General features: G+C 40.2%; 1 protein-coding gene across 1 annotated transcript; it reads right to left on the bottom strand.

Moving 5' to 3' along the window:
• Positions 1-147: 147 nt before the first annotated feature.
• On the bottom strand, positions 148-13815 carry cdan1 (codanin 1). Its single transcript, XM_039786690.1, has 28 exons — positions 13681-13815; positions 12464-13191; positions 12180-12380; positions 11589-11779; positions 11205-11318; positions 11013-11091; positions 10476-10596; positions 9753-9862; positions 9470-9559; positions 9250-9325; positions 8868-9073; positions 8376-8508; positions 8065-8208; positions 7727-7893; positions 7215-7296; positions 7020-7109; positions 6872-6926; positions 6521-6657; positions 6335-6438; positions 5868-6017; positions 5576-5639; positions 5344-5422; positions 4908-5134; positions 4564-4671; positions 4389-4452; positions 4018-4229; positions 1146-1253; positions 148-1042 (listed from the first exon to the last, which is right to left on the bottom strand). The coding sequence occupies exons 1-28, from the start codon at positions 13756-13758 to the stop codon at positions 920-922; spliced, it is 4041 nt and encodes a 1346-aa protein (XP_039642624.1). The 5' UTR covers positions 13759-13815; the 3' UTR covers positions 148-919.
• Between the last annotated feature and the right edge of the window lie 1804 nt (positions 13816-15619).

Genomic DNA, 15619 nt, shown 5'->3' with positions numbered 1-15619 from the left:
ATACAATAGCATCTTTATTACCAGGATGATGACTCAAGTGGAAATCCTGTGAAAACGTGATGGACTGATGGCTAGTTTGCATAACATAATCTTTCTAGCCATTATGAAGTAATAAAATCTGTATGACAACGATAGCACAGACAATCATTGAAAACCAGAATACATCTTTATTAATATTTTTGTGGCAACATATAAAATATTTCAATTTAAAAAAGCAGCAGGGAATACAGCGCTCGTTCAACATGAACTAAAAACAATCACAAATGCAGTCTTGCATTTATGAAATAAAACATGCGATCACTAGTAGTGGCAGTCAAAGGCAATGTGTGAAAGTGCTATACTAAAATAAAGACATTTCATTTTCTCTGAGTCTAAAAACCAACAAAGAATATCTAATTTTTCAGTCCATTTTTAGTAAGAAGTGTTTCTTGAAAAACTATGGCTTGTGTGCTGGAATTTTACATGTAAAAAATTGGGAACATAACTGTACATTTTCACAAGTCAAGGTCTTTAGGATAACACTGAAGTTTCTCAGTTTGAATCCTTGGCAGTGGGATGTTGACCCTTCGGTCTTTGCCAATTCTCTGCTGTGGTCTTCTTGAATGTTTCATCTACTGTACTAGTATTTCCCTTCAGACACAATCACTACCAGGTTCGATTGCAGGGAAGTTTAAAGATCTAAAAGGTGTGAGATGGTGTGGTCCCCTAGCAACAAAAGTCTTAAGCTTGCAAAGCCTGTGCAGAGACCGTCTGTGGAACAGCTTTGATGAGCTGTGCAGTGGCAAAAATCGAAACATGGTCAACAACAAGAAGTCACCCAGATCTGTCTCTCTCCTGAACACACACTGACAGATTTGACATAAAACACTATGGGGATCACCGAAAAGATGCTATGGAATACTGGGTAGTATTATTGTTGTCATGTAGCTCCATCTACAGTCTGTTGTGAGACCTGCAGCATGTCCATGTGGCTCTGCAATTCGGCCAGAGGCAAGGGGGGTTTGATACTCTGTGACTGCAGCTGGAAATTCTCTATCAGCTCCTGAAATTACACAGAATTGAGAGAAAAAAAAGTGAGCAATAAGAGGTCAAATGACTAGTAAAAAGACATTATTTCCAAGGAATACAAGATGATGTGAACTCACCGCTGGCAAGGTCAAGTTTGTTAGCTTCTTCCAATGAGATATGACCTCTTCCTCGCTCAATACTCCTCTGTCAACCAGCTTTCTAACCAGGAACAGGTAGTTGTTCCACTAAAAAGATAAAAAAAAAAAAAAAGAGATAAAACGAATGCATTGCAAAAGGTTAGGAGACAGAGTTAAACAACTTTTAGAAAGAAACTAACATAGAAAAGGTTAAATCTAACAAAAAATGTCATCAAACATGTGTTTTTGTCCCTCCTTTCCTATCTGTCTCTATAGTCCAACTGACAAAAAATCTAAAATAAATGTAATTTATCTTACAAATAACAAATGTTATAAATCTGCAGCAAATAATGAAAATAACTCATCCCAACAATCAAAAAGTGACAAAAAAAAAGCACATTTTTAGCATCATCTGATTGGCAACAGAAAAAACGATTCAGGAGAAAAAAAAACTATAATATGTTCCTGCAATAGAGGAAGCTGAAGTTTCAGGACCACATTTCTACAACCCTAGTTCCAACAAAACTGGCATACTGAGCAAGCGTCAACACTTAAGTTGGCAGGTAGCTAGCTGTGAAGGGTTAAGGTTAGGTTGGTTAGTGTTGCCTGCACCGTGTTATCAAAGCCGGTCTACGGAAAGCCTTTCCACTCCCTCTTCGGCCCCATTGTACTGAATTTGGTTGCAGTTCCACCATAGTTCCACTGGGGGTGATCACGGTCCAGTGCAAAATGAATGGGACTCAGAACCAGAATGTCAGAGTGAATATTTCGGCGTGGTCTTTAAAACATTAGCAAACCTCTTTCTAGCATGTGTATTGACAGGGAGAGCCTAATCTGTCAGCTGTGTTGTCGATGCCTCGAGAGAAAAAAGGAAGCGACTCAGAGCTTGCCGTTAAGCAGTATCTCTGGGCGTATATGTGTATGACGTCACTGACATTTTAAAAAGCTTTTTAGAACAAAAATACACTCTAAAAAATCTAACACCTAGCAGTGTTTATTTTCTTAGCCTCCCCTTTCAAATGCAACATTCAAATTACCAGACAAAAAATGATATCCTGAGAAAAGTGGATTTTGAGGGGTATAGCTCTATAGAGTCCCATTCATTCTGCACTGGCCTGTGAGCGCCCCCTATATGGAACTCTGGTGGAACTGCAACCAGTTCAGAAGACGGAAGTAACGAAAGAGTGGAACTTCTTCCCTTATTAGAAATTCTTTGGTGTTATCCTCCTGCTAGCATTAGCCATGTGAAGCGATTCCTTCCGAGTGAACACAGTGAATATGACTGCAGTAGATGTGAAAGAATTGCATAAATGTTGTGCTTATTTAGGCTCTGTTTAGTTCCGGTGTTGAGACGGCAAGACGAAAAGAGATACAAAAATATTTATTAATTTAATGATTAAATAAGATAGTGTCTCCAAACTTACCTCAATTATAACTTGTCTCCTACTAGGTGTAATACAGCACTTCCTTTTTAAAAAATAAGCATATGCCTATTTTTGAAAATATTTTTGTATCTCTTTTCGGTGTTGTAGTTTGTAGACAAGGCAAGGCAAGGCAAGGCAGCTTTATTTCTATAGCACATTTCAGACGGTCCCTAAGCACTCGTCTTGCCATATCAACACCGGAACTAAACAGAGCTGAATAATAAAGCACAACTTTTATGCATTTCTTTCACATATACTGCAGTCAGATTCACTGTGTTCACTCAGAAGGAATCACTTCACATGGGTAGGCACTTGTAATGACATTTCGAACATTTGCCGGGTTTCAGCCTTCTGGGTGCTAACGCTAGCAGGGCGATAACACGGTGTAAGCAAAACCGATTGTTTTCGTTTTTCTCGCTACTGACAGCACTCCAAATTTACCAACAACAGAGCTACGTGTTGAAATCGACCGGAATTCTCCTTTAACTACATTTGTAGCCATCTCTCGTCCTGAAACTGCAGCTTCCTTTATTGCAAGAAAATGCTACTCAAAAAAATAAATAAATCCAGTGCAAACATGCCATAACTACATCAGACCACTTTTTAAAAGAGTCCCAAATATTGGTTTAAAACCATTCAAGTTACATATATTATGCTTTGTACACAGAAGATTTAATCATTTTGTGTTCTGTTCCATTTTAAATTAGTAATATGACATTTGCGCAACGGCTGCTTAAAATCCTTGATCTGTAATGCTTACAGGGTCTATAGAGAGCCATATAGTATGTACCGGTAGTGAGGTATGTGAGGGGAATATCCTATTGACATATAAAAAGGTAGAAGGGGATGTAGTAGTAGGGCTGGATGATTAATTGAAAAATAATCGAAACCGAAATTCAGAGCCTATAACAGACGTAATTTTACCAAGTCGATTATTTCGGTCTTTTAATCCTATTAATATTTCCATGCCGCCCACTGTGTGTTAATGTACTTTCCCCTTAAAACATATTATGGCCGCCGCGTGTGTAGTCACATGACTCCGCCTGTTTACATTAAAACTTAATTTACTTTTTAATTTTTATTTCATTGTAAAATCTACAGTTGTAGATTTAAGTTCAATTGTTTGAAATATTTAATAAATAAGCATTAATTGCTATTTGTGTGTTGTTTCCTTATTTTAGAATCACAAATTATGATTATGCACTCTTTCATTAGAAAAAATAACCGTGAACATATTTACAGTAGCCTATAAGAACATTTTTCTTTTTTAAATAATCGTTCAATAATCGTAATCAAGGTAACTTCTTCGATTAATCGCGATTATGATTTTAGCCCAAATCGTCCAGCCCTATGTAGTAGCATCATTAATAATAATACCTTGGATTTATAAAGCGCTTTTCAAAGTCCTTATACTAATAGATCAGTGATAACAGCAGTGGTAGACGTACCTCAGTGTCGCTGGCCTTCAGCACAGCAGTGACAGTGAGTGGGGTGAAGAGCAGGTGGAGGGGGGCTGAGGAACAGCAGTCTCCCTCCCACAGCTCAGCAAGCTGCTCGAGCAGCACTCTGACAGGAGGCTCTGATCCTGAACCAGGACCCACAACAACCCCATCACCTCCGCTGCACCGTGACAGAGACAGTACGGGCAGCTCCGCAGACACTGAGCAGACGCACACAACAGGCACTCAGGTCTGTTACACAGTACATCAACTAGACTTTATGTTGCTATTAAACAGTTTACAGTTTAACAGTAAATACATTGCATGTCATAAAGACAGTTCCTTGTTATTAAGAGTCTATCATTCATAGCCACTCTTACCCAGTTTGCAGGCCAGTAGGACGGTACAGTTCAGTAGCATCTGCTCTGACACCACAGTTGAGAACTAAGTGATGAGTAAAGAATGAGTGTGATAAATACTGGTAAAAAAATTAAATAATCAGTAAATCCCAATCCCAAAAAAATTTGTTTTGTTGCACTTGTGTGTTTGATGTACCTTTCTGCAGGCCAGTGTGTCTCCCACTCTCTGCAGCAACGTTTTGAGCTGAGAGCCGCTCAGCAGCTCCTCGTCAGTCCTGGGGCCTACTGCAATGCTCAGCAACTCCTGGATTGAAATTCAAGCAGAGGTTCAGACAGACATCATTCACTTTTACTTAGTGAGAAGTAAGGTTTATTCTTTGATATTTTTATTATTTTTTTTTATAATTTCCTTTCCCCAATGTTAAGATATATGAAAAATGAAATGCCAAAACTCATGAAATTTTTGCAGAATAACTACTGAAGTGAAGTTCTGTGCAATTCACCCTATATGGATTTGTATTTCCTCTCATGCAGGCATACCTTCATCTCAATGATGATGTCAGAGGGGAGTGAAGCACTGTGGTTGCAGTGTGGAGGGCAGGATCTCACTCTCTCACTTCCTTGTTTCCTCTTGGGAGTAGTCGACTGCTCCTGGGTGACCAGCTCAAGCACAGCCCCCTCCACATCCCTCGAGTCTGGAGCCACTGGGCTACCCACAGCCTTCATCACACGATCATACCTGCTCTTCCACTCTCGTCTTATCAGGGCTGATGGTGAGAAAGAATTACATTAGTAAGTAATTTAGCTGACGCAAAGCGACTTCCATTTTCATCTATAATGCTGTTCTGTTACAGGGTCTTAGTAGCACACAGAGCTTTAAGGCTCAGTCCTTGAAAAGGATTAGTGTTTTTATGTTTTAGCATGCTTTTTCTGTTAGAACATGCAAAAACACAAGCATGCTGCATTAAGTAGCTACCTGTGATGTTGGCAGAGAGCCAGCTGCAGGCTTTTTCTGTTGCAAGACGTTTGGTGATGTTTTCAGATGTGGTCAGGACCTGCAGAGATAGTGAGTAATAAAACATGGGAAAACGCATGCATACAAGTTTCTAATGTGTGTGTTTTTTTCCTGTTAGAAAGATTTTTGGAATTATTTTTTTGACATGAAGATATATCATCATTTCTGCATATGTGATTTTTACAGGACTTACAGCAGGGGAGGTCTCATCTGGGAGCAGAATTCGTATGGCCTCAGGGCTCTTCTCACTGCAAAATCTGCAAAACCACATTGAGATTACCACACAGAATAGAAAAGCTAATGATGTGTGATTCGGAACCCAGAAGGGCAACATGTTCTTTTACTTCAAAAGAAAATGTCCAACAGTCAAATGGCCATTCACTCATACATACATACAGGCTGTTTAAAAAGGGGCTGGTACTAATATCTATGGTCTTAGACGAGGAAACTGTTACACTGGCTGCCTGTAAAGGAAGTTGTCGTACCCGGTGGCTTTTGCCAGGGCCTCCAATCCTGCGACACACAGCTGAGCACAGATGGAGTCATTTAGTTTTGAAGGATTTGAGTTTGGCGACTTCAGTCCATCTCTCAGCATCTTTTCACCTCGTTCCACCAACTCACTCACTAGTGTGGCCCTGTTGAGGATCCCCAAATAGACGTGAACACACAAAGCACACACGTACATAGACAAAAATCACTTACGTTATGTACAGTTCAATTCTGATTGTGTTAAACATAGTCCTTGGATACACATACATCTACACAGGGTGGTGAATTCACACCAGCCACCATCTAAGTGCTGGTAAATTTGGACTGTTAAGCAGTCACTAGCTCCTTAGGTAGGCAACCAACCAAAGTAACAGGCTGATTAACTGCTATTCTGAGGGCTGATGAAAGTAAAATAAAGAAATGTGAAAGATACACTCTCTGGTCAATTCTCTGTGAAACTAACTTCATATGCTTGACGGCGTTGGATCCAACTCTCTCAGCTACAAACTCCACGGAGCGACGCAGCGACGGAGGCTGGTTGTGAAAGAAGGCTTGCTCGAGGTCCACCTGTCACATTTAAGTGATTGGTTTAAATACACACAGGCAATTAAATGACATCCTCATTTCAATTCCTCTCCCGTTGACTCACCTGTAGTTTCTGCTGCGACCGGTCGGCAGTTGGCGTATCCCTGAGCTCGGCAGATGTGGGAGTGATCTTGCGGATAATTCCTCCACTCTTGGCTGCGCTTCCAGACACAAAGGCAGCTAGGAGCTTACGGAACTCACCTGCACCGATAAAAAAACCAGGCAGAACATCGATACACAGCTTAAACAAGTGCATGTTGCTTTGTGGCCCATTTAGACTAAACGTGATCCAAGATATCTGGCTTCTGATTAACAACCTTTTACCTCTTCTATACAAAAATAACGTAACCACACTTAAAAATGTGCCCTTAATCCCTGAGGGGGCATAAAAGATGTCTTTTCATGTTCCACTCACCAAGAAATGGACAGCATGTATAGAGAAGCTGCTGATCCACCAGGGGAATGCAGTCCTACAAAATGACAAGAGAAATCTCAGTATAAATGAAAAACCAGCAGTGGTCAATTCATGGACAGATAGCTACTTGAACAAACATTTCACTTACGAGCCCTGCAGCACTCGTGATGTCTTCCTCCAGCTTGGCCACCTCAGTGAATTCATTGGTGAAGAAAATGTCCTCAGGAATTACTGGGATCTACAAGTTTAAAAAGAAATAAAAATGAATTTCAGAGAAACACAAAAATTAGCTCTGTAGGTTTTTGAATTGGAAGTCGTGTTCTACTACTCCGTCGTGTCTCACCTGGAAAAGCCAACCCAACACAGACACTATTAGTAGCTTGTTCAGGTAACACACTTCTCCACATCTTCCCAGCAACATTCTCCTAAATGCAAACAAACGTAATATTTAACATAATATGTTTAAGAAGGGAACAAGAGGTCAAACAACAACAAAAAGAAAACATTTAATTGCGTTACATGTCATTTAGCTGACGCTTTTATCCAAAGCAACTTCCAATTAAGTGCTTTCAGAAAGAAAAGAAAGAAGTGTTTGTTTATATAAGGTTCTTTAGACAAGGTCAAGTTAGTTATTTTCAGTGTGAAAGTCTATTAAAAAGGTATACTTTATATTTTTACATTCTAAGGGGAAAAAACAACCTCAAGCTGTTTAACTGGAGTTTTATAAGATAATGAACACTATTAATCAGAATCAATGACAAAATCAGAATCAGAAAAGGGTTTCTTGCCACATTAAGTGAAGAATAGGCATAGAAAGGTATCAGTGGAGACTGATTGTCAGAAATGGAGACAGACCTGTACAGGAGAAGCAGTTTGCCCAATGCAGTTCTATAGCAGAGCAGCAGAGGACCAATAAAGTCCAGCATGGAGAGGAACTCCACCAGCCAGGGCACAGTCAGGATGGTGCGCCTCCTTTTCATACTGTTACTCAGCACAGCACACACATCCAGCACTGGAACACTCTGAGGGGTCAAGAGATTGTTTTTATGAAATGAAATGCCCTGGCAGCAAACATGGATTTCCTTATTGAGATACAACGCACCCACTTAGAGGAAAACAATCCTTTTGTTTGCCTTTTACTGAAGTTTGGCTTTTACACAAGAAGTAGTTTGTATGCTTTTTTAACCCCTCACCTTGCTGCGCAAGGCCAATGCAGTCTCCTGTATCTCTCTGGATGGTCTCTCAGATATTTGGTAAGGCAGAAAGGAAATCAGTCCCAGAAACTTAGCCAGAAGACGAGCGAGGAGCAGAACGGAGGTGAACCGCTGCTTCTCATCCTGATGAGGTGGATGAACGGAGAGACAAAGGTTTACAGTATATGATTAACAGCATGTCGGTCAGATTTGCCTTTTCTGAATCTGACATGTTGCGATTTGACAGACTATCCAAAATCAGTGACAATGACATTGCAATAACATCCCTTAGTCGGGCTCTGAGAGTATACCTGCTGCTCCATGTCCCCATCTCCCTCCTCCTCTACCTCCCCGATGGAAGCAGGAGGGCTCAGGATGGACACCTCGTCCAGCTGGAGGAGCTGCTGACACAGGCTGTCCTGCAAGTGCTGGTTTAGCTGGCAGCTGGTAAATAATATATAAGACATGTTAGATAACAGACTGACAGCAGACACTAAAAGCTTTTAGCTTTTGTCAAAGAAAATGTTTAATTTGGTTAAAAAGGGACATGAAATACTTAGAAAGTAAAAGCACTGCTATTAGTAAAAGGACATAATGGGATATTATGAATGCAGTTTTGGATTATTAATAATTATGGGATAAAAAAACATCTTGCAACATAGCCACACCTTTTATGAAACGTGAGACTTGACCCTAACTGGCTTGTCAGGTTAGGTAACTCTGAAATAAATTCAATGTTTTAATGCTAGGTGTCAATTTTATATTTTTTACATGAAATATTGTAATTGGTGGTATGTGCTTACCAGCTAGCTGTTTGCAGGAAACCCCTGAAGAACTCCTGGTGACCAGGGAAGGATGGAGGAGGGCAGGGGCCAACAACTCCCTGAGGTTGAATGAGACGCTCCTCAAGACGTTTCAGACGCCCCAGGCTGTCAGCTCCCAGCATGCCTAGCAGGTCAGCATCGGGAGTATCCCCAGGAGAGCTGTTCACACGGGGGCCTTTACACATCTGGGGACAAAAAACATAGGCGGATTTATTGTGCCAACTGTGTGTAATATGCCACTCTTCTGTTTAAAAGGAGAAATGTTATCACTGTCAATAAAAATCCATATGACGTATTTAGTATAGTATATAGTATTTGTTCAGAATTATAGCGTAGGTGCGGATGAGGTGCCACAGTCTACCTGCACAAGCTGCTTCAGGAACAGACGAGCAAAATGGGAATGGTTTCCTGCAGAGGTTAGTTGACTCATCATTCCTCTAAAAAAGAAAATGGAACAATGAAGTGCATAGAACAAAAGTAGGTCAGATAGGTGGATTAGATAGAAACTATGTTAATATTTAAATTACACCTGATCCACAAGCTAAAAAGTTAAAAAAGCTAAAAAGTTCAATTGGACTTGCCTTATCCTACTGCCAAGAGCAGCATCAAAGTTCCACCCCGGTTCCTTGTGAAAGTCCTCCCATTCTCGTAACACCTCATAAAAAATATCTCTGAGAAAATAGCAAAAACATTGAATGTAAAAGTGATGATAATGTCTAATTCAGCAGTTTCTTGAAGTGCAGTTTGTAATCATGAACCTTGAATCTAGAAGTTTTACTCGATCTGTTACACACTTCAACTTTCATACAGGTAGTTTTTACTGAACATGAAGCAAGGAGGGCAGCTATGCATATATATACACACCTTTGTTTTTTAAATGTGTGGAAGGCCTTGTCACTCCCAAAGTTGGACCGGTTGTCAGTAGCAGGCTGGAATGGGACTGAGTGGATGAAAGTGGAAACTGAAGGAGAGAGCTGGAATAGATGGAGGGATAAAAACATATTAACCAAACAAGACGTAGTATGGTAGAGAGTAGATTACAAAAATGTTAGTGCTGACTTAAAACAAATGTTGTAATAAGTGAAGGAAGTGGCATCTACGATATATTTTTAAACATTAATACAAAATTAATAAAACAATCTAATAAACTATTTTAAAACAGGTGCTGTCTTAGAAACAACATGGTGTATTGACCTGATATTTAATTATATTCGATAGCACTCAGCAGTGTTTCCTTTAGGATTTTTTTTAGTAGTGGGGGCAGGTTCGCAGGTGAAGAATACAAACAACGAAAATCACCAGTTAACTTAATTTAAATTTGCAAGACCAGGCTTAAATGAACTGACAACATAAGTTATACGACTTACAGTTCTCAAGGACGTACACACACGATCTCAACTGGCTAGTTATCCTTGTGTGTCCGCGCTATTCTCCCACATGCACTCTAACAATGCAGCCCTATTTCTGATACCGTGGGGGGCAGAAATGTTGCCGTGGGGGGCCGCCACAGTCAAATCAACATAGAGGAAACACTGCTCAGGGATAAATAAGCATTTATAGCAGTACAATACAGTACAGGTTTGTTACCTTGGCTGTGCTTCCGTCCTGTGCCTGAGTCAGATGGTCCCGGAGATCCGGAGAGAAGGACACCACCCTTTCGTTCTCTGCCAGCAGACGCAAGGTACACTTGTCCAAATGAGCTACCAACCTGACAAGAAAACATAGCTAGGAATTAACTCAGCAGTATCACTTTATTAGGTAGCTGTGTGTTTGTATTAGGGGTGCACGATTCAGAAAATGTCACGATTCGATATCGATTTTTAGGCTTAAGCTTCGATTCAAAAGCGATTTTCAATTCCAAAGCAATTTTCGATTAAAAAAACCAATTCACAGTATGTAAATGTAGTTACTTTTCCCATGTGATTGCAGTAGACATACAATAAAAAAATTTATAAAAATATGAATTGATTTTTGGAATTGTATAAATCGATTTTGAATCGGTAGAGCTTGAATCACAATATGAATGTGAATAGATTTTTTTGCACACCCCTAATTTATATATTCTTGTTAGTAAAGAGGAGAAATTCTTGGAAAACCTGTGACACAAGATATAAAGCTACTCACTGAAACTGATTCTCCAGAACCTTCACTGCAAAATACACACAGTTGTGAACTTGTCTCAGGTAACATCTCTCCAGAACTTCTGAAAATGTGAAAAGAAGGGGCTCAATCCCATTTCCAATTTAAAACGAAAGTTGAAAAATCCTAATATTTTTATGTTACAGGACTAAAGAGACATACAAACTAATTACACACCTGAATTCACCGCACACAAACTTTCCTGTTCATCATCATGAGTGTGAGGAGACCGAGACGTTAGCAACTGCACCACAAAGAAAAGCTCCAAGAAAATGTTTGGAACAAGGTTTTCTGTAAGACATGATGATAACAAAAACAAACCCATTTTCTTAAAGTTTGGAGATATTTAAAATAACTTCTTACATACATTTTTCTACTTACTCTTAAAACCATGTTGACTCCAAATATATTATTAGGTTTATGTTTTAGGTCTGACTGCTTGATTATTTAATTTGTTTGATTTATTTTTGCATTACTCTCTGTAAAATTATCTTAAGAATTGATATTTCAAAATACAATTTTGTTCCCATAGCACATAAGCACCACCTTGTGGTCACTTACCAGAAATGCAGGTACAGTACAGCTCTGCCAGGAGATCCAGTTCCAAAGAGAAGGTGACTTTAGATGGTTCAGGACAGGGTGTTTGCAGATCGGGTGTAACTTTAGATCCCATCCTATGACCCAACTTGGTGGGGGTGCAAGGGTCCAGAGAGGACGGTAGAGGAGAGCCGACCTGCTGAGCTCGCTTGGTCCTATAAACAAGACATTTCTGATTATGAAACACACCAGTGAAACTTCACTGGGGTGAAGAGCAAGTGATGCTGCAGAATAGCCAAAAACAGCAGAGGCTATTATTGATTATAAAAAAAAGAAATTAGATATTCTTGTTATTTTATATATGTAGAAATATGTTAAGGAATACAATTTTCATAATGATGTATAAAATATTAATTACAAAATCTAGAATACAGCAAGGCATTACCCATCTACAATGTAGAATGGCAAACAGTAAAAGGCACGTACCACTGGCCAGGTCAAAAGTATAAACATATGCAATTGTAGTGTGACCTTTTCTTTCGCTCCTCAAACGGGTATAGTAAAGGGAGCCACTTTTGTGTGAGAATAAGTAGAATGTTCTCCATGTGCACTTACTTTTCCCTCTTTAGTAGCTCCCTCTCTTCCTGCAGGCTTAGAGGACTGCCCACTGTCGTTGAGCCCTCAAGTGCCTCCACAACTAATGAGGGACTAGAAGATTCACTAAATGGGGTGGAGGTGAAGCAGGTCTTTGGTTTGGAGTGTGGCCGCTCTGCACCGACTGGTGTTGGGTTTATTCTTCTAGATGGTTTGGATGCCCTGAAGGATAATGAAAACTGTTAGAAAAATCAATGACGGAATCAGTGTTGACTTTTGTTAAACTAAGAGTTGTGTGGACTCACGCAGGTGAAATGGGTGATGACCCAACAGGAGGGAAGTCCTCCAAGTTGTTGAAGTTGAGCTGCCCCATAGATGGAGGCGAAACCTGCTCGCTTATCCTACTGTTCCCCCCTCCTCCCCCTCCTCCCCCCCCTCCTCCTCCTCCTCTACCTGACCTCCTCCCCCCGCTTTCCCAACGTCCAATCTCATCACTGTGATGTCCTCCACGCCATCCTCCATGTTTCCCTTGTCCCCCCACTGCCATGCTGCCACCACTTCTCCTGCGGCCCTTCTGTGACTGGGAGTTGGGGCTGTTGTGGAGGTCAGAAGGAGAAACCACGTAGTCCCCAAGACTGATTCTCTGGCCAGGCCGGCGCTCAGAGCCTGAAGGCCTGGATGCAGGGCTCCATCCTGTAGGAAAGGAGGGGCTGCTGAAGGCAGACTGGGACCCTGACTGACAAGCAGCATCCCACTCAGATCCAGATGACACAGAGGAAGCAGGAGAAAACAGCTGGACCCGGCTGGCACTCCGAGAACCAGCTCCATTACCAGCAGACCTGCAACCTCTCCTGTCACTGAAGCCCTGAGTCTGTACAGCGGGTCTGGGGCGGCTGGGGGTCTTGGCTGGCGTGGCAGGACCATGGGTCAGTGCTTGACTGCTCTGCTCTCTCAAAAAGTTTAAAAGAAATGGGACAAATTCTTGTTTGTGAACTGTCACCCCAAGTTCACTGAATGCCAGTCGGTCACCCTCCTGTTGAAAAGAGACATAACTAAAATAATGAACTGTTACAAATATAGGAATTTATAAAGCTGAAAGGACTCACATGATCAACGCTATTTAATGCAAGAAAGAGAGTAACTAGGTCAATAAATGTTTTGCTGGACAGCTTCAGGACATTTCTGCAGAAGATAGCCTGTTGACCTAACTAGCTAACAACGCGCTGACAAACATTCGCAAAACTGCAGAGCCCTCTTCAGATGGTAATAATAATAAGTGTAGCAAACAACTATGGTAAGCTTTGTTTTAACGCTACATTTTGCGGAAGTAACGTTAGAGTTGACAACGTAGCGTCCCTGCCAGTCCAGGCTACAGCTAACCTAGCTCGCTAGCTCTCCAGCTAACGTTAAAAGTTTTGTTTACAATCAGTGGTGAGCTATGTCATCTTATAAAACACATTATACAAGGTCAAGCGCGTATAATACGTCTCACTCGTGTGGTTTATAATCTTTTCGGACCTACCTCATCATTCTTTAGCCAGTCCGAGACCGTTTTGATATCAACTTTCTGCAACAGAAGAGATTCCAAAAGAGCCGCCATTCTGGTGAGGAGCTACGGGAGCTACAGGGGACGGAGGCGGGGTCAGCGTGTACGCAGGCGCGTAATGCGTATGACGTATGCCAAATACGTGTGCAGCTGACACAAGCTGACAGTCCATCCTTTGACCTTTGACTGAAGTGAAATGTCTGAAACTCAAAACATGGGGGCTACTAGCCAGGTTGTTCTCTCCTACGGGGGGGTTCTACCTCTTGTTATCTTTGTTTTTTTTGTCCTTTCAATTATCAGTCTGGTTGAACCATTGTTGAACCATTGTACAGTGTTTTGTTCTCCATGTTAAAAACATTGCTTTTTTAGAAAAAATAAACAAAATATCATCTATTTGTAAAGAGGACTTTCTACAACCTAAAAGCTTAAAATGCCATTAAAAAATATAGAGTGGTCCTCTCAGCCATTTGACTGTACCCAATCAAGCATTTGTGGCAGGCAATTCCAAATGGTGGTGTATCTCTCAAGCAACATCTTTCCCTATCTTCTCGCTCTTACTTGTCATTTTGCCTTTCATTATTTTAGTAGTGTAATGCTGCTGAGGTTGTATTTGCCATTGCAGATGAGTTAGGTAGCAGTCACATTTAACTTCACGGGAAAAAGGCTTTCTGACTGCACTTTGGTGTGTTTATATTGAAAAGTTGGACAGTTAGGTGCAGTTTGTTAAATGTAAATACAACTTTTATTTTATGCATTATTTTGTTTTGCTTGCATTATAATCTATAAAATAAAATAAAAATGGGAAAGATCAGTAGAGATTTAAACAAAAAAACAAACAAAAAAAAACGGAGGACGGACTTACCCAGGGACGTAGCACTAAATTCTGGGCCCTGTAGAAAGGCATTTTCTATGGGCCCCTCCCCGCATCCAAAGCTATTCATTTTAGCATCTTTTTGGGCCCTCCTCACATGAGGGCCCTGGGTACTCAGTCCCCTTTTTTCCCCCAGTCCGATGCCCCTGGACTTACCACAAAACATTTTGGGGGGCTAGATTAGCCCGCAGGCCGGTAGTTTGACGACCCTGCTTGAGGAATATTTAGGGGTTTTCAATTACAGCACATTCACTGCATTCTTCCTACTCTAAAAGATACAATTAATTTGATATAATTCCTCATACATAAATGAAATGTTTTTAAATCTTCCACAAATTTCTTTTTTTGCCAATGTTTTGTGGTATTTTGATTGTATCTTTTGTATTCATTTTAAATCTTAATCTGATATTTAATTCACTTACTTTTTGTTCAGTCTGTGATGTCGGATTGTTTTTTTTTATTGAAGATGTTAAACAAAACAACAGCCAAGTGAATAAAAAAAATTCAGGATTAAAACAGAAACCTTTCACAAGATTCTGTCTGCATGCGGAATGAGTATTTTATTTATAACCAGTTTATAAAAATAAAATACAAAATAATTTAAAAACAAAAAAGAAGAAAAAACACTGTACAAGGCATTGATATGATACACATGATAGAATAAGCATAAATAATTACAGTTATATACAATGCAAAACTCCCACTTGTTACATTCTTTCCTTGAGACTGTACAGTTACATTTCAAAACCATGACATACATTACAACACAAAAATAGCAACCATTAAAAAATCCCGACAATTGAAGTCAAATGATAGATGGGCAAATTAGCAAATGTCACGATAAATAATTTCTGTCAAGTATTTATAAGTTACTAACAAGTGATCCGATGTTATGATATGAGAGGTGTCCCAGTGCACACCAAAGCTTTCATGAGTTTTCATCTCACCTTTTCAAAATAAAATAAAACAGCTGGGTTTGTTCTTATTGGCCTATGGGTATCTGTAAGGTCAAATACCCTGCAAGCTACTATAAATACCTTTTAC

This window comes from Perca fluviatilis, chromosome 20 (assembly GCF_010015445.1).
Source record: "Perca fluviatilis chromosome 20, GENO_Pfluv_1.0, whole genome shotgun sequence".
NCBI lineage: Eukaryota > Metazoa > Chordata > Actinopteri > Perciformes > Percidae > Perca > Perca fluviatilis.
Note: the sequence above shows the minus strand (reverse complement) of the source record. Positions and strands in the feature narration are given on the sequence as shown.

Excerpts from the sequence above, each read along its gene's own strand:
- cdan1 (XM_039786690.1), bottom strand. The coding sequence starts at position 13,758 with ATGGCGGCTCTTTTGGAATCTCTTCTGTTGCAGAAAGTTGATATCAAA. Across the intron at positions 12,381-12,463 it reads TCATCACCCATTTCACCTGC|GGCATCCAAACCATCTAGAA; the intron begins GTGAGTCCACAC and ends ATTATCCTTCAG. Across the intron at positions 5,640-5,867 it reads GCCCTGGCAAAAGCCACCGG|ATTTTGCAGTGAGAAGAGCC; the intron begins GTACGACAACTT and ends GTGGTTTTGCAG.